At 38.8% G+C, this 24,057-nt stretch overlaps 1 protein-coding gene and 1 long non-coding RNA gene across 3 annotated transcripts; one reads left to right on the top strand and one right to left on the bottom strand.

Moving 5' to 3' along the window:
- Positions 1 to 262: 262 nt before the first annotated feature.
- On the bottom strand, positions 263 to 2,814 carry LOC133236588 (uncharacterized). The gene is made up of 3 exons (XR_009732935.1): positions 2,628 to 2,814; positions 2,493 to 2,534; positions 263 to 760 (listed from the first exon to the last, which is right to left on the bottom strand). It is a non-coding gene; the product is annotated as an uncharacterized LOC133236588 (long non-coding RNA).
- Positions 2,815 to 9,852: 7,038 nt separating this feature from the next.
- On the top strand, positions 9,853 to 20,662 carry GMNN (geminin DNA replication inhibitor). Of its 2 annotated transcripts, none has more exons than XM_061398724.1 (7): positions 9,853 to 10,026; positions 11,962 to 12,076; positions 15,465 to 15,542; positions 16,172 to 16,319; positions 18,597 to 18,679; positions 18,976 to 19,086; positions 20,266 to 20,662. In XM_061398724.1, exons 2-7 carry the CDS (start codon positions 11,987 to 11,989, stop codon positions 20,353 to 20,355), a joined length of 600 nt encoding a protein of 199 aa, XP_061254708.1. In that variant the 5' UTR covers positions 9,853 to 10,026; positions 11,962 to 11,986; the 3' UTR covers positions 20,356 to 20,662. The 2 variants fall into 2 exon arrangements, with proteins under 2 accessions (XP_061254708.1, XP_061254709.1); XM_061398725.1 differs by having other exon boundaries at positions 9,854 to 10,026; positions 11,962 to 12,037.
- The last annotated feature ends 3,395 nt before the right edge of the window (positions 20,663 to 24,057 follow it).

Below are 24,057 nucleotides of genomic sequence, written 5' to 3'. Positions count from 1 at the left end.
GTTGGTGGCTTTTTTCTCTCACAATGTTTTAGAACTCTATAAGTTAGAGAAATTAGCCCTTTATCTGTGAAATACATTACATATATTTTCTCTCAGCTTGTAATTTGTCTTTTGTCTCCAAAAATTAATTGGTGCAAATATCTGTGGTTGCCAAGGTTTTTATAGTCAAACACCTTGAAGTATATCTATATAAATATTTTTTAAAATATTTTTAATATTAATATTTTAAATCATTATTAAAAGTTTCAAATGTATGTAAGAGTAGAGGAAACAGAATAACGAGCCCTCATGTATTCATATACACTGATGTTAACAGTTACACATTTGTAGGCCAATCTTGTCTTACACCAAAGACTTTCAACTGGGGGTATTTTGTCCCACAGAGGATATTTGGCAATGTTGACATTTTTGATCATCATAACTGGGGAGTGCTCCTGGCAGCTAGAGGGTAGAGGCTAGGGATGCTGTTAAACAGCAAACAATGCAGAGGGGAGCCTGTCACAACAGTTATCCGAGTCAAAATGTCAATAGTGCCCATGTTGAGAAAGCCTGATTTGTATCTTTTCTCTTCCTTCCCACAATGATTATTCCAAAGAAAATATCCGTAAATATCTATAAATAGCGTATAAAGCAAGCCATTACAGTAAAAATCACAATCCTGGGACTTGGGTGGAGGTCCAGTGGCTAAGAATCCAAGCTTCCACTGCAAGGGTCACAGGTTCAATCCATGGTTGGGGAACTAAGATGCCATGCAGTGCAGCTGAAAAAAAAAACAACCCACAGGTATTTAAAATGGATAACCAACAAGGACCTATTGTGTAGCACATGGTACTCTGCTCAATGTTATGTGGCAGCTTGGATGGGAGAGGAGTTTGCAGGAGAATGGATCAATGTATATATGTATGGCTGAATCCCTTCGCCTTTCATCTGAAACTATCACAACATTGTTAATCGACTATACCCCGATACAGAATAAAAAGTTTAAAAGAAAAAAAACCCACATTATTATTATACCTAATACCTAAACATCATAAAATGTTCAGTTGGCATTCAGATTTCCCTTATTTTTTTTTATATTTCATTAGTTCACACAAGATCCATATATTGCCTTTATTATTATGTTTCTTTGTACTCTACAAATCCATTCTTTTGCTTTTTTTTTTTTTTTTCCTTCTCATCTTCCCACTTAGTTGTTGAAGAAACCAGGTTATTTGTCCTGTAGCATTTCCTATACTTTGGATTTTGCTGATGGCATCCTTATGGTGTTTCTCATATTTCTATCCCCAGGATTTCCTTAAACTGGCAGTAGATTTCCAAATCACATTCAATTTGGGGGTAACAATAGGTGGTGCATTATCTTTAAAGAAATTTCCAGGAAGAAGTCAATGAGTCTTTGTTTCTAAATAGAACCCTGTTGATCGAGAAAATAAGTTCTGAACTCTTGACATTCTCATATTAGCAGATTTAAGAGCAGAGTCTTTAGAGTTCATCAGCAGTTTTCTCAGATGGCAGCTTCACCTGGGATGATGGCCCTTCTGGGCACTTATCGAAGCCTCGAGAGTCCCATGTAATTTCCCTGCCCACAGCCCAGTGCCTCAGTGCGATAACCTGAGACTTAAGATGAAGGGCTTCCAATTTCTCAACAGCCTCTGAACAAGTTGTATCTAGTCTCTTGGGGACAAAATAATAAACTCTACCCAAGAGAGATAGAAAAGACCATCTGATTCAAAACAAGGTGTTCATCCTACTCGTTAGAGGTAAGGATTTAGTCAGAAGCAAGTTCTGAAGGAGATTAAGGGTCTTCTGTGTGGATATACAGGTATGCAGGCATCAAGACACCCCAAAGTCACTGGAGTGGCAACAGTTAGAACAACCGCTATCCTGCAGGTTCATGTGTAGAAGGAGACTTTGCTGGGTGAGCTGTTTCCAAGTTTCCTGTTTCCTACACAATGGTGCTGGTGATGTGAGTCTGCAGAGGCAGTGGGTCGCCAGCAGCTTTCCTGACATCACTCCTCACTGCCCCCTTGCCTCGGGCAATATAATTGTAGAATTCCCCTCTGGTCTCTGGGGAGATACCTCCTAGGGAACAGCTTTCTCTGGCACCCTAGAGAACGGATTTCAGGGAAGTACCGGAGGGAAGGTTTCCAGCACGTTCCCTGGGTACAGCACCCCAGGGACATCCCTGTCACTGGCATGCCTGCTCCAACAAGGTCTAGATCTCAGCTGGGCGGTGGGGTCTGCCTTGGATGCTGTTTGTTTTAGCTGGAGGAACAGTGGCTGCTTCTTATAGTGTACTCTTGAGAGCTGTCTTCGCTTCCTTGGGTGCTGAAATAGACCGTCTAAGGAATTTCCTCCTCTCTGAGATTCAGACCTCACTGGAGAGGAGGGAAGTGACAGTAGTCACTGTAATGCTGTACTGGCGGAACTTGTGGGAAAATCTTCCCTCCGGAGCTTGACAGTGAATATGGGGCCGAGAGGAAATAAATCAATACCTGGCACACATTCGGACACCAGCCCTCCTCTTTACAGTTTGTCTGTGGCATATAGAAAAAAATAATTGCGTTCACTTCACAGGTTTTTGTGCTGATGAAAGTGAAATGGCACATGTAAAATGTTTTGGGACTTACCTGGTGGTCTAGCGGCTAAGACTCAGTGCTCCCAACGCAGGGGACCTGGGTTCAGTCTCTGGTTGGGGAACTAGATCCTCCATGCTGCAACCAAGAGTTCACATGGCACAATTAAAGATCCCGCGTGCTGCAAGGAAGATGGAAGTTGCCACATGCAGCAGCTGAGACCTCGTGCACCCACATAAATAAATATTTTTTAAAAAAGGAATGTTTCAAAGACACACGTTAGGATAGGATTAAAAATTATTTGGCTTTAAGGATGCCTGTCCTTGGTTTCAGGCTCTCCTATGATAAGTTTGTTGACTTTTCTCAGGCCACTTGAGGTTTTTCCTGAGCCCAAGTTCTGTTTCTGATTTGTTATTTGCTGAAGCACAGTCACTTGGTGGCAGATAAGGCGGCTCTAGCCTCCCACAAGTGAAGGGTTCAATCTGTGTTTTCCTTCAGCATCCAGGCCCGTTTTATTTATTTATTTTCATTCTTTCTCCTTTAATAAATCAGAAAATACAAGCTTAAATCATTCACCAACAGCAAGTAACTTAAGTTCTCTGAGGCTCAATTTTTCCACTTGAAAATTAAGGAGTAACAATATGTATCTGGCTTGAGTCATGTGACATCCAAATGAAATTATATACCTGAAGTTGCTTTATACACCAGGGTATCTTCCTGACCCAGGGATCAAACCCAAGTCTCCTGCACTGCAGGCAGATTCTTAACCATCTGAGCCACTGAGGAAGTCCCTTATATACCACAGAGCATATAAATATAAGGAACTATCTTCAACAATCAAAAACTCACTCTCAAAACACTGAGACAGAGTGCAGAGGTGATGAAGAAGGTGGCCTGTTTTATTTACTAGAGTTATATTATTTACACACAATAAAATTCATCTATGTCAAGTCTACAGTTTAATGAATTTTGGTAGCTGGTAGGCTGCAGTCCATGGGGTCGCTAGGAGTCTGACACGACTGAGCGCCTTCACTTTCACTTTTCATTTTCATGCATTGGAGAAGGAAATGGCAACCCACTCCAGTGTTCTTGCCTGGAGAATACCAGGGATTGGGGAGCCTGGTGGGCTGCTGTCTCTGGGGTCGCACAGAGTCGGACACGACTGAAGCGACTTAGCAGCAGCAGCATACAGTCTTGAAACCACCACATTAAGATACAGAGTATATCCTTGACCCTCAAAGTTTCCTTAGCCTCAATCAGTTTTGATTACTTGAATTACATCCTTGCATTTTTCACTTTCAATACTCAGACTCACTGGTCACCAAATTTCATTTTTCTGAGAAATATCCCTGTTTTTGTCTACTGTGCAGAATAGAAGTAACACCCAACAGGTTTAGAGTTCAATAACTAAAGCATCTTTTCCTGGCTCAAATGCAAAGATCCATTCCAAGTTTTTCTTAGATTTTACCTCCACCCTCCAAGTGTGGTGATTAGTGATCTTGTATGTTTTAATACCTGGAGGAGACCTCCTAGAGTAGCAGCCATCCACTCACTCTCCCTAGGGTGAGGGTGAGGGGAAATGACATGTCTGTGGGACAATGTGTCACACCACGTCCCCCATGTACGTATCAGCTTAGAGCTTACTGGATCATCTGACCCAGAGTCTGTCAGATTCTCATACTCGGGAATTGCAAGGATGGACCATAGGGACACAGAATGTCACTGGACTGTCATTGGAGCTGCACTGCTCCAAAGATCCTGGAGACACAGTCTAACGACTCTTGCTGTTGACACCCCCAGAGTCATCCCCAAGGTTTTGTCCCTTCTCATTTCCACGTACTTTCCCTTTCCTTCCCCCTGAAGTTAACCAATTAGTGTCTGTTGTGTGCAATCTAAGAATAATTCACTAAACTGAAATCTATACTAATTGGCACAATCTCCCCTCAAAAGTAGAATAGAATTGTTCTGGTAAGTCCAAGATCAAGATGCCAGCAGATTCTGTTGGGTGAGGACCTGTTTTTCAGTTTATAGATGGCCATCTTGTCATTGTTTCCTTACACGGTGGAAGGAGTGAGGGAGTTCTCTGGGATCTCTTTTTATAAGGGCACCAATTCCATTTACAGGCACTCTACCTATACAATCTAATTACTGGCTAAATCCTCCACCTCCAAACCCTATCACATTGAGAATTAGGTTTCAATATATAAATCTTGGTGAGACACAACCATTCAGTCTATAGCAGACTCTAATTCCATATGACTGATGTCCTTGCAAAAAGGGGAAATTTGGACAGAGACACAGATAGCAGGAAGATCACAGGAAGAGGCGCAGGGAGAAGTCAGCCATCCATAAACAGAGAGAGGCCTGGAGCAGATCCTTCCCTTATGGCCCTCAGAAGAAACTAAAGATTGCTGTTAGAAAACAGAGCTTCAGTCACGGCTGGCTCAGCAGTAAAGAATCCACCTGTGATGCAGAAGGTGAGGATTCAACCCTTGGGTTAGGAAGATCCCCTGGAGGAGCACATGGCAATCCACTCCAGTATTCTTGCCTGGAAAATCCCATGGACAGAGGAGCCTGGTGGGCTACAGTTCATGGGGTCACAGCGTTGGGTGTGACTGAGTAGGCATGCACACATAAAGCTCAACAAGTTTTGGTTCATTTACAATAACAAGACATAAGACATGATTTGCTCTCTCCTTCATATAAGATGTTCCTACTAACTCATCAGCTGAGTGTGGACTGTAGCGTACTCCTAGGCCTTCTCACTCTAAGGGAACCCAAATAAACCTCAGTCAAGGTCCAGGCAGGGCTTTCTATCCTGTTGTAATGGCTAATTTTATGGATCAACTTGACTCTGCCACAGGGTACCCAGATATTTGAATAAGTATTATTCTGAGTGTTTCTGTGAGGGTGCTTGTATGAGATTAACATTTAAATCAGTAAACTGAGTACAAAGCAAACTGCCCTCCATAATGAGGGTGGGCCTCACTCATCAAATGAAGGCCTTGCTACCTTCAGGGGAGCTACCTTCTCCCCCTTCAGGGGAGCACTCTCCTGCCTGGGAGCCTTTGAACTGATTCCTCGTTTTACAGCAGTTTCAGGTCTTTGGATTCAAAATGAGACACTGATTCTGCAGATTTTAGACTAGCCAGCTTCCATAATCACGTGAGTCAATTCCTTTTTTTCCATATATATATATATATATATATATATATATATATATATATACACCCTGTTGGTTCTATTCCTCTGGTGAACCCTAAAAAAAATCCATCTTTCCGTATGTAGCCAACAATTCATTTTCATCATACAAATTTATTCAACAACTAACTTCTGTAAAATTACTGCTATGAATTTTGTGAAATATTTCTCCATGCCCAATTCCTTCAGAAATGGTTTGGGTTTAAGAAATAAAATATAAATAAATATAAAATGAAAGAGAGATTAAGAAAAAAGTTTCTGCCTGGAATGCATTTGTTTTGAAATAAGAACACTCATGGGACATCAAGAAGATTCAATGATTTCTTTTATGCAAATAACAACAAGCAGACCAAAATATGTCTTCCATAACTAGGGAATTTCTCAGGATCAGTATTCACTGTTCTGATACTTGAAAATGAAAACAACCTTTTAAAGTGAGAATGAAATATACAATGAAAAGAGAAATTATAATGGCTTAGGAAAAAGGTTTACGTTCATCATGGATTGCCTTCGTTGTGAGTTTTTTCATTTCCTTGGTGCTTTATAATCACCTGTTTACTATCTTTTAAGGTTGATTAATCAATTACTATGCATCTCATATTATCTATTATTAAAATGTTATCTTAAAAATAAAGATCTTAATTCTGTTACATTGAATTTGAACCTTTTTCCTACTCTCATGTTTTTTTTTTTTAACCTGTGTAAATCACAGGTAACTTAAAACCTAAGTTAAACTATTTGAATACAGTTTAGAGCTGGGGAGCTGGGTATAATGGATGCTCTACAAATGATATTACTAAAAGCTCAAATGAGCTTTTCGAGTCAGGGTGTAAAGAATTATTATTCGTTCCTCTATACAGTTTTCAGAAAGATAGAGATTATCATATAATAGGCAATTTCTGCATTCTAGCTAAAAACTTTGGTAATTTAGTTTAGCCTTAATAAATAATAACACATTTTTAAAAGGTACACATCATCTTAATTGGTTCTACTGCGTTTCATTAACATTTTAAAATTCCTTTTTATTTATTTTTTAATTTATTAAAAATTCTTTTTAGTTATACTGTACGCCTTGTGGGATCTTTGTTCCCTGACCAGGGATCAAACCCAGGCCCTTGACAGTCGAAGTGTGGAGTCCTTTCCACTGAATCACCGGGGAGTTCCTGCCTTACACTAACATTTTAATTTAGCATCATTCTTTATATCACAGTAAATGATTTTGCTTTATTTATTACCATACAATAGTGTTTCTTTCCTCTTTTCTCTTTCACAACCTGATTATGAATGTTATTGGGCCAGATAAGACGATACAGAACTACAACGCCTGGCAGTGGGATCTGTGCTAAGCTACAAGTGGCTAATAGAAAGATTATATAAAAATACCCACAATTTTTCAAAAGTTTTACAGTGGTACCTGCAATAAATTAAAGAATTATATCTGAGTCAATCAATCCCATGGTTTCTTACTACAGATAAGATAGTATATTTGGATGCCGAGAGAAAAATTCTAATTAAATGATTAACTACTTATAAGTTTTTTCCAAATACCTTCAAAATTATTTTCTTATAAATGGTTTTTCAAAAAAAATGTGAAACCATAAGTTTTGGAGACATTCCCCAGTACTCTCGAGGATCCTCTGTCTCTTGAGAAAGGAGTATTTTTAGAACCTCTTTCTTTCCAGGTGTGGACTTAAGAGTCTGAAGATCTGAGGTCTCAACCTACCACAGCCTAGTTGTGTGAGATCTTGGACTTGTGATTTAGCTTCTCAGTTTTGTAAAAAAGGAAGTAGAAAAAACTGCCTTACCAGGCAACTAAGAGGATTTAGTAGGATCATGTACATTATGATAGTGTAGAGCAGTCAGATCCCATGGAAACAAAATGTGAACCACTTATGTAATTACAATTTTTCTGGTAGCCATATTAAAAAAACAAAAAGTGAAATTATTTTTTAACAATATTTGTACTCAACCCCATATATCCAAAGTATTATTTCAATATTATTATTCAATATTATTCCAATACAAAAAATTATGGAAGTATTTTACATTCTTTTCACATTAAATCTTTGAAATCTGGTATGTGTTTTACATTACTGTACATTTCAGGTGTTCAACAGCCATCACGTGGCTAGTGGCCACCCAACTGAATAGCACTGGTAGAGATCTGAATTAATCTGTCACATTAATTAGTTGATCATTTAGTAGGCAAAGCAGGAGGGATCTAACCTAAGCTGGTGATACAGTTTTTTCAGACTCTGGGGGCTTCACAATTTTTGCTAAAGGATGCATCATCTCCTTTGAATTCAAAAAAAGTCAAGCAACATTAAAATGTATAAAGTAAAAGTTTCTTCACACCATCCCCAAACTAACCAATCCTCTTAGCAACTACAGATAACATTTGGGGAGGTGGGCTTCATAAGATGCTTGGGAAATCAATTCTTTTAATGCTGCTGTAGATTTTCAACTATGGTAACCTCTAAATTCTACCTCTCATCATTTTCATATGGAAGACATTTTTCTTTCCCAGCTTTTTAGTTCTGGAAAGAAGTAACATTATGTATTTTGCTTTATACATGTTACAGACTACCTGAATATAATTTTTTATATATTTTAAAATGTATACTTATTATTTGGGTTCTTTTCATCAGTGATGCCATTTTAATCGTGGCTGAATGAAGAAATTAGAAGTCAGATTTACTGTTTTGACTAACTGGTGTTTCAAAGTCAAATTACACAGTGGTCATCAGAATTCTTACTGTGGAAACTCAGTCATCTATTGATAGTTTTCCAATGAATGGATTGTTTCTTTAGAATTTAGATTTTATGTTATATTTCACCCCAAAGACAACTAGAATCATATGATGACGCTTTGCACATTTTGAGCTCTGTCAAAAAGAAATACAATGCGACAGGTGGCAGGAGATGGGCGCAGTGTCTGCAGGGTGTCTGCAGTTGAGAAAGCACTGCTTTCAGAAAGGTGGTGCTGTGCGTAGTTACCAGCTATTTCCTTCCTTCTGAGAATAATTCCATGAAAAGTTAACAAACGGGGAAACAGACTTGTATTAACATTGATAGCTATGGTAGGTATAAACAAAAGATTTAACATGACTCTGGTTATCCGAAGTGTACTATGCTCACAAAGGAAGTTGAGAAATTTGTAAAATGACTAAAACCAATAATAATAATATAAAAAGCTAGAAGTAATTAATATTCCAGCTTCGCGGTGGCTCAGGGGTAAAGAAACAGCCTACAACGCAGGAGACTGGAGTTCGATTCCTGGGTCGGGAAGATCCCCTGGAGGAGGAAACGGCAACCCACTCCAGTATTCTTGCCTGCAAAAACTCAAGGACAGAGGAGCACGGGGGCCTACAGTCCACGGGGTTGTAAAGATTCAGACAACTGAGCAACTAAACAACAAAAACAAGGTTTTCCTGCTCCTTCGAACTGCAATGGCAGCTCTATTCCAGCGCCTAGAACAGTACTGGTAGCTCCAGGCGCTCAATCAATGGACTTGAGGCAGGATTAGGCCTTCTAGAACTACCGAAGTGAAGTGAAGTGAAAGTGGCTCACTCTTGTCCGACTCTTTGCGACCCCACGGACTACATAGTCCATGAGATTCTCTAGCCCAGAATACTGGAGTGGGTAGCCTTTCCATTCTACAGGGGATCTTCCCAACCCAGGGATCGAACTCAGTTCTCCCGCATTGAGGGCGGATTCTTTACCAACTGAGCCACAAGCAAACCACAATTTAGTCAACGTAAATAAGCCAAAATATAAAAGCTCTTAATACAATAAGGGGGCCCTGGAACAAGGATTTTCAGAAAAATAAGATGTACTATACATACAATACTTTGTTCTCTCGGTGTTTACATCCAGTGGGGGCAAAAAAAAACAAAAACAAAAAAACATTCACTTTGAACGGAAGTTAGGACAGCAGGACAGAACTGGGACCTAGAACCCATCGGGGCCCAAATACACACCCTGCCCACCACGCAGGCGCAAGAGGGGGCGGAGCCGAAACGGGCGGGGGCGAGAGGCGATTCGTCGGATTCCGATAGCTCCGCCCTACGTCTAGCGTCAGGTGGTTGCGTGATCGTCCAGGGCCGGCGGGAAGAGTTTCAGTGTTTTCACAGCAGCGCGCGCCCACACTCTAGCAGCTGCTGGCCCAAACGTGGGTTGGCTGTGAACCCCGCGCGAGGAGCAGCGGTCACAACTTCCTGAGTTCGATACGAGGACTGCACGCTTCCATCCGGTAAGTGTGAGAGGGTGGCTGGAGGGGGTCCGCAGGGGTTGCTAGATGAGGCCTCTTTAGGGCTGCCGCCGGCCAGAACTCACGTACTCCTCTGATGACTGCCTGGCCACTGTCGGGGTCGGGGTGAAGAGGCAATTAAACGGTCGCGGGACGGGGGAGGAGGTGAGACTGGACCCCGTCCCATTAGTTAGGTCGGTTTTGGCGCGCTTTCCCGTCCGCGCTCGCTATTGGCTGGCGGGCGCCATCCCCAGGCACGCCCATGGGTTGGAGGGCCCCGGCGCGCTGAACCTTCTGCCTCCTCTTTGGCTTCTGGGTCTGTGTCCCGAGGACAAACTGGCGGGGTCGCGGGCGGTTTCTGTGCAGCTGGTTGGTGTGAGGGCATCAGTGTGGGTGTACCTGGTCAAGAGGAACATCATCCGTCCTCTTGAACTGGTGGAAATCCATTGTTGTTGTCTAGTCGCTAAGTCACGTCCGACTGCGTGACTGTAGCCTGCCAGGCTCCTCTGTCCATGGGATCTCCCAGGCAAGAATACTGGAGTGCGTTGCCATTTCCTTCTCCAAGAGGATCTTCCCCAACCCAGGGATTGAACCCGCGTCTCCTGCATTGACAGACTGTTTCTTTACTACTGAGCCTCCGTGATGGTCCGCTAACTGGGGTCATGGGAGAAGATCCCTGAATCCTGCGTCTGCTCATTTAAAGAAAAAATGAACGTGGTGACACTTGGTTTCATCAGTTTATCAATATTTCCTTGGACTCAGTCCTATGCCAGGGTTTTCAATCTAAAATAAAACTAGATAATAAAAATAAGGATGTCTGCGGGAGTGTTAATGAGCAAGTGAAGAGTTAGGTTTGACCCGTGGCTTTCAACTCTTTAAATCATGACGTGTACTAAATCACATTTTTTACATCGCAATTTAGGACGCATTCCTCAGCTAAATTAGAACCTTCAGGAAGCAGTATTTATTCCTCCTATGCCATACACTTTGATGTTTTAAACACCCACTAAGTGATTTTGGAATCCCAGGCTGCGACCGGCAGTTTGAACACCACTGCCCTGGATCAGCCCGACCAGCATTTGCTAAACATTAAACTGACTAGAAAATAGGATGCGTCACAGCATTAGACTTTCTTTGCTGGGCTTTTTTGATTGCATTTGTGTGTGCTGGTGCACAGTGTAAAATGCATTCACATGGGATGGGTCACAGTCAAGTTTAGCAGTCACTGCACTGAGTCAAGAAAGGCATGGCTACAGAAATCCGTGAGATCTGTATGAGAGACAGATGAGAGAAGAGCGATGGCTGAGGAGTTCACATTTGGGTTTGGAGTGAGTGGAGCCCAGTGTTCTGGTTAATAAGATTGCAGAGCCCTTTGTCTCCTCCCTTTTCTTTGCATCCATCAGTACCTCAGTTAATGGTGGCTAAACATTCCCTACACATGGAAATGCATAATCTTATTTGATTAGATACTAAGTCAGCATTAAGTTATTGCTGGTTACCAGAGCCAAGTTTATTATAGCTTAAATCTGCCTTTGAAACAGCAAAGTTAGGATGCTGTTCTTGACCTGATCATACCCGAATGTCTGTGTTTAACTTTTCCCACTGACCATTTTTCAGATCTTTGGGAGCCCTGCATTTAATCCAGAACACCATCATGTTTTGTAAATTTGCTTAGGATACATATTTTCTCATATATAACAAAATTTTACCAGTCAGAATTATTGTGTGTGTGTGTGTGTGTGTATGTATAAAGTAGAGATATTAACAGTCGTTAGCTTTAGTCACTTGTCACTGACAGGGCTGAGTTTGGGTACAGTGAGAAGAGATTCCATCTTTTTTATCGTTATGATTTTTTAATTTTAATTTTTATGATTGTACTTTGAACAAAAAACTGAATTTCACTTTCTGATGCAGATTATTCTGTTTTTGAATTGCTAGTCTTCTGTTCTTCGTCAGGTGTGTAATGAGTCACAGCATGAAGCAGAAACAAGAAGGACTCCAAGAGAATGTAAAGGTATGTGATGCAATCACTTTCTCCTGTTGTAGAAAGCAGGTAGGTAGATGTTTTTTGACATAATTTTGTCAAATTTAACTTGGCTATAATTTCTATGAACCTTGACTTAACTAAATTTTGAGTCTGAGGGCAAGAGGACTGTTTAAAAATGAATTATGGTTGAATATTAAGTTTTGTGGTCCATGTACATAGAATGTTTTTCCATTTGGTTAGCTCTAAGTATTTTGTTCTTTTTAATACTATTGTAGCTGGAATCATTTCCTTAATTAAATTTTTGGTGTGGTCATTGCTGCTATATAGAAATGCAGTTGACTTTTGTATCTTGATCTTGTTTCTTTCAACCTTGCTGAACTTGTTTATTAGTTGTATTAGTAAATTCCTTAGGGTTTTCTATATACAAGACTTTTTATTCCTTTGTTTTTACTCTTACTTTTCATGAGATGATTTTATTAAAATCCTTTGTGTATATATTCAGATTAGATCTTTGATCACAGAGACATTTTGCATTATTAACTTGCCTTAGTATCTTCCTTAAATTATTTTTCTTGAATAATAGTTTGTACTGATAATATGTGAATTTGATTCCATCATCTTCCATAACGGGTAATAACATCTTCCAGTTGTGCTTTGTATGTGTGTGTTTTTTTTAAGCTTTTTATTAGGAAAATATTAAAAAATAGCAATTTAATCTCAGTTTACTTCCCCCATTTTCAGCAGTTATCAGTATATCAGTTCAGTTCAGTTGCTCAGTCATGTCCGACTCTTTAAGACCCCATGGACTATCAGTATATGGCAAGTCTTATTTCATCTCCATCTCTATTCACTCCCTCTTTCTTCCACTGAATTATTTTGAATCAAATCCCAGACAAATAATTTATATAATTCCAGCAGAGTCTAACATTTAAAGAGAAGTCTAATATTTAGTAGCTATAGTACAACTATCTGGGATATAAAAGGACCTGGGTTCTGCTTGGTTCTGCCTCCAAAACTGTGATGTTGGGTGAGTTATTTAGCATCTCCGCCTCAGTTTCAGTTCAGTTCAGTTCAGTCGCTCAGTTGCGTCTGACTCTTTGTGACCCCGTGAATCGCAGCATGCCAGGCCTCCCTGTCCATCACTAACTCCCGGAGTTCACTCAAACTCACGTCCATTGAGTCAGTGATGCCATCCAGCCATCTCATCCTCTGTCATCCCCTTCTCCTCCTGCCCCCAATCCCTCCCAGCATCAGAGTCTTTTCCAATGAGTCAACTCTTCACATGAGGTGGCCAAAGTACTGGAGTTTCAGCTTTAGCATCATTCCTTCCAAAGAAATCCCAGGGCTGATCTTCAGAATGGACTGGTTGGATCTCCTTGCAGTCCAAGGGACTCTCAAGAGTCTTCTCCAACACCAGAGTTCAAAAGCATCAATTCTTCAGTGCTCAGCTTTCTTCACAGTCCAACTTTCACACCCATACATGACTACTGGAAGAACCATAGCGTTGACTAGACGGACCTTTGTTGGCAAAATAATGTCTCTGCTTTTCAGTATGCTATCTAGGTTGGTCATAACTTTCCTTCCAAGGAGTAAGCGTCTTTTAATTTCATGTGTGCAGTCACCATCTGCAGTGATTTTGGAGCCCAGAAAAATAAAGTCTGACACTGTTTCCCCATCTATTTCCCATGAAGTGATGGGACCAGATGCCATGATCTTAGTTTTCTGAATGTTGAGCTTTAAGCCAACTTTTTCACTCTCTTTCACTTTCATCAAGAGGCTTGTGAGTTCCTCTTCACTTTCTGCCATGACGGTGGTGTCATCTGCATATCTGAGGCTATTGATATTTCTCCCGGCAATCTTGATTCCAGCTTGTGCTTCTTCCAGCCCAGCATTTCTCATGATGTACTCTGCATATAAGTTAAATAAGCAGGGTGACACTCATCTGTAAAATGAGCAAGTTGGACTGAAGCTAGTCCGTAAGAGTGTATTTTAGGAGTTCGTGGACTCCTTGCCAGTCATACACAAAATGCCATGTGTGTGCTTGTTTTGTTGTTACTGTTTTCTGAGGGGGTTTGCAAAATATAAAATTGGTTTCTAAAAAGATTAAGACTCATTAATATATGAGAACCTTTCTGGCTGTAAAGAGCTTATTCTAATGCAAGATCTGTATGAATAAAATGATAATAGCAATATTACATTTGGGTGGCTGGATGCTATAAAGCTTGCAGTTGTGAAAGTTAAATCTTGGAAATGGTCATTTAGTATTTCAGTCATTTATCTTAGTAGCAAGCGTTTAAATAAATTAACATCTCCTATTATTAAAAGGTTTCAAAGTTGCATTTTCTTCTGTTTGTCTGGAGACTGTTGACTAATCTAAATTGTATCTGAAATGTTGGTGTAATATTTGTTCTCACAGTAGCCAGCGTTTGTTCTTCAGTTCAATAGTGAGATAATAATCAGCAGTAGAAACTTGACCGTGGGAAAGGTGAGCTCTGGTCCTGTGAAGTGCAGTGTGGAATCAGTAGCTTTCTCACGCTGCTTTGGTGTCATGTTCTTACTAACTTTGTTTGAGTATTCGCTATTGTTTGCTATCCCATGGTGGCAGTATAACTAATGATTTTTTGCAAATATAGTAGAGAGATCTTTTAGATCAGGAAATATACAGGAAGGTATTTACATATTACAAGGAAGGCAATTTTTTTCCCGAAACAGTAGCTTGGGCATTTTGGAATTCTAGTATGCCTCAAACACTGACATTTTTGCTGTCTGCTAATGAATGGTCTTGAAGCAAACTGCTTCTGCACTCAGGTAAAGGTTGAGGGGGAGAAGCAGGTCTTCTTACATGTGTAATGTTATTAACGTTACATTCTTCTGGTGAATTCATTATAAATACGTTAGGGGATATTCACAATTTAAAGAAAGCCTGAGAGGAATCCTTTTGATTAGGGGAGAGAAATATTTTGCAATGTAAATAATTAACCCTTTCTTCCAATTTACCCCTTTTGTGGGTTTCTGCCATAATTGTAATGATATTTGGTACATTTCTAGTTGCTGTGTGGAAGATCTTTTTTTATAAGACGGAATACAGATATTTCTGGTATTCTGGAATTTCATCATATATGAAGAATTAGAACTTAAAAATGTTGTATTTTTGTTTGAACTAAACAAATGACTGTAGCAAGAACATATATTGAAATGGGAGAAGAATGACTTGTTTGTTCAAGTTTGAGTAATATGATTTATTTTTAGAATTTCTTCAAACTTTATTAGAATTTTAGGGAAATAATAAGTTTGCTAGTTGATCACACCATGTGTAATTTTATAAAATTATATACCATATCAAACATTAGTGTCCTTTGGGTTGTTTTGTTTTTTGTAAATTATAGTAGGATTAAGATAGTAACAGTCCATATAGTAACTTAGTAACCAGATAATTTGTTATGTTGACTTTCAGAGTAGTCCTGTTCCAAGAAGAACTCTGAAGATGATTCAGCCTTCTACGGCTGGATCTCTAGTTGGAAGAGAAAATGAGGTGTGTATTGTTGAGCTAGAATGGGGTACAGATGATACTGCACTTACATTAAAAACATTCCAAAGACTTACTTGGTCAGAAATACCTAAATCATTGAAATTGGGAAATAATATAGGGATAACCATTGTATATTCCCCACAGAAGTGGTTTTTGTTTTAATTTCAGTTAAGGAAGTTGAAAGTTGGTATGAATATCTGTAGTAGAACTGGGATAATAAATTATGAGTTAACCTATAGGCATAATGTTTGATTTCTTTCTTTTTTTTTTTAAAGAATAAAATGTTGGATTCAATCATTTACCCGTGTATATAAATAATGAAATCATGGATGAGGTTTTCTAGACTTTTATGGGTTGAAAATCATGCCTTCCCATGTTACTGAATTATTTAAGTAATGAAAATGAATTCAGCTAAGCCTTAGACCCAAGTCTAATCTAAAACAAATTGCTGTAAATAAAATTCCTAAAATATGATTATACATTTTTGTAGAGTTTTGAATTTATAATTTTTTAAAAGAGCCAAAGATATCAAAAAGAGATATGAATGCTTTAGTCTTAATTCAAAAGAGACAAAGCTATTCAGCTTTCTTGTTCATTAAACAAAATGACTGATGTACATATTTTCTTTATAGTTGGTTAAAGGCTTGTCCAAACAGAAACATTGGAATGCCCAGTTAATATCTAAGACTTCCAGCTCTGGAGTTGTTACTGACCAAGAATGTAGTAAAAGTAAAACTCTTGGAGGAGTCAGCCAAGAAGCATTTGATCTTATGATTACAGGTACAAAAGAATATGTATATATGCAGCTTTTATCTTAAAAACTTAAATTATAATAAGGGTAAATATTATTTGTTGTTATGAATTCTGCCTACAGCTTTTTAATCTATTAAAATATTTTGCTTTAATGTTTTTGATAATTTAAAGTTTCTTATGGTTGGAAATATATAAAATGTAAATTTGGACAGGTCCTATGGTTTGGTAAGATCCATATATGCGTGAAATATTAAAGGAAAGGATAGTGAATAATATGGCAGCTTTGATATTGGACATGTAAGACTTAGAAATAGTCTCTTCAGAAGAAAAGTGTCTAGAGAATGAACTTGTGGAGATGAGCTTGAAGAAAAGATACCAGGAGAATGCTATAAGGGAACAATAGGAACAATAAGAGGAGTGAAGATGAGTGAGAAGCATGTGCCTGTGCGAATTCCTGGTTTTAATGGAATGGCAGTGGGATTCAGAAAAGGAAGCTCGTGATGTATAAGTATTATGGAAGGTGATTACTTCTATTCTAATAATGAGTCATTGGATATTATTACTGAGGAAAAAATTTGAGACCTGGAGAAGTTAATGGTTTTACCCAAGAATAAAGTGATATTTGGGCTCATTTTGAGTTGCCTGCATGACAGTGGGGGAAAAAATAAGTAGATGGTGGGTTTTTTAGGCAAAATTAAGAAAGGTTGATTGCATACAAATAAGAAGTTCTAATAATAATGTAAAATAAGCAACAGGATTTGTGACATTCATCTGATTTGGCTAAAATTAATGAAGATTGATAGGAAGTAATAACTAAAGTTAAATATGGAAATAAACAACTATATATCATATTGCTATCATAACCACATAGAAAAAAATTAATCCATATAACTTGAACACAGAACTCTTGACTATACACCCTCAGTGGGATATATTGTGAGGGCTAAAAGAACTACAAAGACATCTTGAATTCAATTTTTGTTGTTAGTGGTATTGCTATAGTAGCAGTTATGGGGGAAATTTGAGTATATTTTAGGATTGAGCAAATGGGTAATATATTGACGTGGTTGGGTTCATGGTATGGTGAAGGGAGATACAATATGTAATGGGGAAGGAAAGGAAGAACTCTTTTGTGGAACTGGAATTGGGAGTGTTGGTATGAACTGATTTTTTTTTTTTTTTAAAGAATCTACCTCTGCCAGTGAAAGAGCCCAGAAACAATGGCACCTAAATAACAAGAAGCACAATCACATCCAGTTCTTGGTTTGTAAACAGTACTCTCCACTAAAGCTCCCTGGAGAAATGGCTGCTTCCAGGACTGGGGCAAGCTCACTATAGAGTGAGCTTGTAATCTCTTGTGTTAGAAAACACAAGAAATCTCTTGTGTTAGAAAACCAACAACTGATGCAGAGGTTAAACGGATAAGGAGACTGCTTTAAAGGATCCCCTTGGCTAAATTAAGGAAAGTTTGAGCATCAAAATGAATGATGACAAAAATGGATTATAATACACTGAATTAGAAAAAAGTACATGAGTCCCTTCTGGTAATTTTCTTCTGAATTGGGGTAGGGGATGTTCTTTGACTGAATAATGCCAATTACTGAATATAGAAGGAACTACATAAATGGAAAATCACTACTTTTTCATCCACCATAGAAACAGTAGATTTAAGAAATATTAGTGGAGCTAAAACTGGATGAAAGGTTGTTAGGGAACTGGATATAAACACCACAGACTAAAAGTTTTACTCCATAGATCATTTACTTGTTACTGAAGGAAAAAAGTGTCTTCACAAGGGAGAAATCATCTTAAACGGTTGAGTATACCATCTAGGATTGTGACAGATGAGTGTGCTCTTCTTCAGTAGTGCACTGGGAAGGAAACACGGTGTTTACAAGTGTCCTTGCCAACATCTATAGCTTGAACCTAATAATGAAAATGGACAAATCCAAATTTAAGGGCACTGGAAAAATAACTGATCTGGACTTCTCACAAATGTCACTGTTAAATGACAACACATAGCAAATGCAGCAATGACCTTTAACAGTCTAGGTGCAAGTTACATGTGTACTGTACTCGTGTTGAAATTGTTTTAAAAGATTGAAAATCTTCAAAATGTTGGGAAAAATTAGAGAAAATACTGATTTGGCTTTCTAACTTTAATGTTTTTTAAAAATGGTATTACTAAGTACTGAGTAAGACTAAATTGTTTTTTAATAGACAAACGTTACTGGGTTTTTACAGCAGTATATATAAACAGTAGTGATTTTCAAAGTTACACTGTAAAACATTCATTTATTTTAGAAAATCCATCCCCTCAATATTGGAAAGAAGTGGCGGAAAAACGGAGGAAGGCTCTCTATGAGGCACTTAAGGAAAATGAGAAAGTATGTACTGGATATAATTTGTGACATTTTTAAACATTCCGGGATCATTTTTCTTCTGCTGTCTAAGATATTTTACTAGAGCAATATAAACCAGATGTAATGTTGGCCTAATAAAGTCTAATTAGGCAGAACTGTTACACAACAAGAAGCCTGTTGTGTTGAGAGCCAAGGACAGCACCTTTGTTAGGAACTCTGCCCTAAATGTGTCTGTCATTTGTATACTTGGAGCCATATAACTTGGTTTACAGCATTGCAAATCTGTGAGATACTGAACCATTTTGATTTATGTCACATAGCTTCATAAGGAGATTGAACAAAAGGACAGTGAAATTGCCCGCCTGAAGGAGGAGAATAAGGAACTGGCAGAAGTAGCAGAACATGTTCAGTATATGGCAGAGATGATACAGGTAGGCGTCTTACCCTTCTCCTGACTCAGAGCCGTCTGTTTTCCTATCAAGTCCAGGTAGCGTGAGCAGAAAGTGTTCTAGGATCAGATCTCCCGGTTTGAGTCCTAGCCCCTGCCTCGCGCCATTAAGGTAGAGTTAAGCAGGTTGCTCATCCTGTCAGGGCTGCATTTTCCTCATCTATAAAATGGGAGTAATAGTGCCTACTTTCTAGGCTTCCTGTGAGGATAATGAGTTATGATGGGGAGAAAATGGAGAGAACTGCCTGTATACAGTGAGAACCAATAACTGTTAGATGCTGTTGTTTATTATTATGAAACAAAAGAACACCTGTTTTCTTGTAGAAATATAAAAAGGAATTATATCTGAAAAATATAGGGAATTTATTATATTTCACAGGTGTCAAATTTTCAGACAGGCTTTTTTTTTTTTTTTTTTTTTCATTTTTATTGGAGTATGGTTGGTTTATAGTGTTGTGTTAGTTTCAGGCACACAGCAGAGTGAATCAGTTACACACACATATATACACGCAGACATACACAGTTTTAATTTTAGCTGTAATGCCAATGAGACGTGATGGGCACTTACAAAACTGGTATTAATAATTGGTGTACTGAATAGCTTTGTTCATCTTATCTGACTTTTTTTTAAAATTTAGAGGTAACTAATGTGTTTATAAGTATTACCCTGATGACTGTTAACTTTACCAGTCTTAAAAACTAGGTCTTAAATTTATTCATGTCTGCAAAAAATCATCTTGTGGTTAGGAAGGAAGTTTTTCAAATCAAAACTTTTCTTGTACTGAATTTCTGCCTTACATTTTAGAATAAGGTTTTCATTTGGAAGCGCTGTAGTAGCTCTCTTAACTGCCGAGGGAGTATTGGTCCAAAGCAGATAGGAAACCTGGTTCCTTACTGTAGTTTGAGAAGTACTGGTTTGAATTGTATTCTGAAAGCATCTCAGTACTTAAAAATAAGCAAATTTGTAAACAGTGACTTTGCAGAAATAGGATCTACTATGGTTAGCACTTCGATATAACACATGCCTGCTTGTAAGTGAATTTAGTAGAGACATTATGAAAAGAAACTTATTACAACAGTGAGGGTTCCTTATATCAGCATAGTAATAATGGACTTGGACTGCAAAGTTCTTAAAAGAAATTATTGGTTTATTCTTTAAAAGAGGCTGAGTCATGAACCTCTGGACAACCTTGAATCACCGTATAGTCAGGAATTTGATCCTGAACAGGCAACTGCTGAGGATTCTGAGTGAAGTAGAAGACTCAGAAATTGGTGGTACATATGCTGAAGAAGTTGTCTCTTCCTCTACAGATGTAAAACCGAGTATATGAAATTCAGTAACTGCCAAAGTTTACCTCCGCTGTAGTTCTTTGTAGCAGAACAAATAACTTTATAATGAAAACTTGTTATCAGACTTTCTTGTTTGTATCCTGGAACCCTGTTATTGTATTAAAATACAAATACTATGTATTTTTAATCTATGGTGTTTTGTGTAAATAGCATTTTCTCAGTTGTCAGACATGACCTGTGTATATAATAAATAAACTTCATCCTGTTGAGCTCTGTGTGTATCTTGGAAGAATGAAGTGTAAAGAGTCTGTGTAGAAAATTTGTCTATTTCTGTGCTTTTTGTTTGGTTTCCTTTTCTGTCCTGCTAACTAGCTTGGAAGAAACCAAGGGAAAATGACTTCTCCCTCTTTAGACTGAGATAGCTAGGTTTTCCCATATATATATATAATCATGTATATAATGTATATAATCATCTACAACCTGGTTGCATCTCAAGCTCACTGGAGGGAAATTTGATTTCCAGACTCCAGGCCCCGGTAATAGGACCAAGTAGAAGTGTGAACATCTAGAGGTCCCAGAGCTCCCCGGGTGAATCTGACTAGCCACGGGACAGCTCAACAGGCTGGTGGGATCCTGCTCTTCTTGGGAGGGTAAAATGCTGGGGGGGTGCTGGTGGCCTAGAAAAGCAGAGGGTGGAGCAGATAAAGAAATGCAGGAATAACAGGGTTCTGAAACTTTCTGTTCACACATTTCACATAGTGGTGTAGACAAAGTGTGTATATTGAAGTAAGAGGGTGAAATGAAGGATGTTTTGTAAAAAGAAAAGGACAAAAGGGAAATTGAGAAGTATACAGCATTGGGATTGAGTAAGTTCTGTGGCCAGCATACAAGCAACTTTGTGTAAATTGACAATAAAGAGCAATATCAAGCTTTTAAGGATTACTTTAGGCATGTTATTCTTCTAGAGCTTCAATTTTCTTATCTCTAATATTGAGGCAAATTCCACCCCTGTGTTTGTGAGGACTAAAAATTTTAAATAATGGAAACTTATTAACCTATAGCAACATTGTCCAATAAAGTTTTCTGGGATGCTGGAACTGAGTTGTCCAGTATAATACCCAGGTAGCCTTGAGTACCAAATATGGCTATATGAATGAGGAACTAACATTTTAATTTAATTTTAATTTATATTTTAAAGAGCCATGTGAGGTCAGTGGCTGCTGTATTAGTGCAGCTCTATATATTTTAGATTTGGTCTATTAGCCCAAAGAGAGAATTGAGGAAGAATAGATAAATTTTTCATTGTTTTTTTACCACAATAAAAATAATTTTTAAAAAGAATTAAGGATATTCTTGATTAGAGGGAGAGGGGACTCAGAGGAGTTTAGAATGAGTGGAAAAGAGGAGAGCTAAGTAGAATAGGATGACTTGGCAAGTAGTAGTTCTGGAAAATGTCAAAAATGGATTGCTAGGATTTGGTAGCAGGGAGCAAAAGAGGAGGGAACTGAGGATTTTAAAATTTAATGTCAGAGCTAAAACTGTTAATCTTCTAGAAGAAAGTAGGAAATTTTAGTGATCTCAGATTTGGTAAAGATTTCTCCAAAAGGACACATCACTAATTATACAATAAGTCAGGTTGCATAAAAATCAAAAATTTCTCTTTGAAATTTTTGAATGCAAAGACAAGCCACAGACAGGAAAAAAATACTTGTAAAACATACCCAACAAAAGATTTCTATCTATAAAGAACTTAAAACTCATTAAGTAGATAGACCACCTTTTCTTTAAGTGGAGGAAAGGTTGGCCCCTTGGAGAGCATATGTACAGATGGCAAGCAAGCATGGGGAGAGATGGCGTTGTTAGTCACCAGGGACGTGCGAGTGAAACTGCAGTGAGATAGTGTCACGCGTGCATCAGAATGGCTCACGTGTGAATAAAACTTCACAGTACCGAGAGTTAAGGTATGAAACAATTGGGACTCTGGCAGTGCTGGTGGCAATCTTAAATGCCACAGGTGCTGTTGAACTGTGCAACAGGTCCTTAAAAAGTAATCATATACATTCTATATGATCCGGCCATTCTACTCTTACCTGAGGGAAATGAAAGCATAAGTCCTTTATAAAGATTAGCAAATAAGGCCCTTGTGCTCGAATTGCTATCTAGCATTTGCTTCTAAGAGAATCCTTACAAGGGACAACAGAGAAAAAACCATTTGTTACAATTTTGGTAAGCCAGCGTAAAATCACAGCTTAGCATAAAAATGCCTCAAGGCCCAAATCTGAACCTGTTTTTCATCAGAGACCCAGCATTATTTGACTCTGAATTACAAAAGCATTTGGAAAACGTAATTTCTGTGACGCAGTTTCTAAATGGGGCTTCTGATTTCCAACCCTATAAACTGAGTTCTAGTTTGAGAAACTGAGTTACACAATTCACAAAGTCCACAAAAGATGAAAAGGTTCAGTGACTCAGCAGCAGAACACAGCTTTTCCTGTTTCAAGTTTTGAGACAGTTTCCCCAGGGAACCTCATGAATCCACATGATGTGAATAGCATTCCTAACAACATTCCTGTAATAAAGATCATGGACCTACACTTTGTCCAGGCCCCTCAGTGAAAGGTGGAAGCATGACACTGAGTTTAGTCAAGGCATGTCTGAAAGACGAAAGTATTCAGTTCAGTCTCTTGATGGCTCCAATTTAAGCTAGAAGCAAATATTAGGGTGGTTAGAGACACAAACGGAGAAGGCAATGGTAACGCACTCCAGTACTCTCGCCTGGAATGCCATGGACGGAGGAGCCTGGTAGGCTGCAGTCCATGGGGTCGCTAGGAGTCGGACTTGACTGAGTGACTTCACTTTCACTTTTCACTTTCATGCATTGGAGAAGGAAATGGCAACCCACTCCAGTGTTCTTGCCTGGAGAATCCCAGGGATGGGGGAGCCTGGTGGGCTGCCGTCTATGGGGTCGCACAGAGTTGGACACGACTGAAGCGACTTAGCAGCAGCAGCAGAGACACAAAAAGCTACAAATCCTTTAAGCGCTTTTTCATAAATATTTTTTGTAACAAAGCCTTTGATGAGGCTGGACAGTACGGAAGTGCAAGTTTTCTTTTACATATTTTCTAACAAAATATGGATGGTGAAAATCCAAGAGGCGAGCTTTAGGCTGTACTTTGGGTGTCTGTACACATAATACTCCATCTCTTTCCAGAGCTGGATCAATGGAGGTGAGCACTGCTCCCATGAAGTGTGAGTTCCCCTGAACTGGTCAGCCTGATGTGCAGTAAGATCATGTCTGAAAGCCAAACATGGCCTCAGCCAAGGATGTGGCACCTTAAAGGCTGGCACTGAAACAACGCAAGGATGCGTGCGAGTAGGGCGACAGAATCCACTACAGATCAACAGCATCCATCTACATCCACTGGAGCATCTGTTGTGGCTGTGAGTTGGGTTTGGGTTTGGCATTTCTGGGTGCCTTAGCTAAATGTCATTAATAACCACACCCACCAAACACACCACTGCTTCTAACAGTTACATAGGTAATGTATCTTCCAGTGTATTCTCATTTTATAAACTTAATTTTTATGAGGTTATTTCAACAGGGGCACTTTTCATAAGTTTGGTTAATCACAGTAATGTTGAAAATGAATATACAGTTTTTCAA

This window comes from Bos javanicus, chromosome 23 (assembly GCF_032452875.1).
Source record: "Bos javanicus breed banteng chromosome 23, ARS-OSU_banteng_1.0, whole genome shotgun sequence".
In the NCBI taxonomy this organism is placed as follows: Eukaryota; Metazoa; Chordata; class Mammalia; order Artiodactyla; family Bovidae; genus Bos; species Bos javanicus.
The sequence above is the reverse complement of the archived record's forward strand: the minus strand, read 5'-3'. Positions and strand labels throughout refer to the sequence as shown.

Bases quoted from the DNA above. Each gene is read 5' to 3' on its own strand.
- GMNN (XM_061398724.1), top strand. From the start codon at position 11,987: ATGAGTCACAGCATGAAGCAGAAACAAGAAGGACTCCAAGAGAATGTA. The intron at 12,077-15,464 runs GTAGGTAGATGT...GTTGACTTTCAG, and splicing joins TCTCCTGTTGTAGAAAGCAG to AGTAGTCCTGTTCCAAGAAG. The intron at 15,543-16,171 runs GTGTGTATTGTT...TTTTCTTTATAG, and splicing joins TAGTTGGAAGAGAAAATGAG to TTGGTTAAAGGCTTGTCCAA.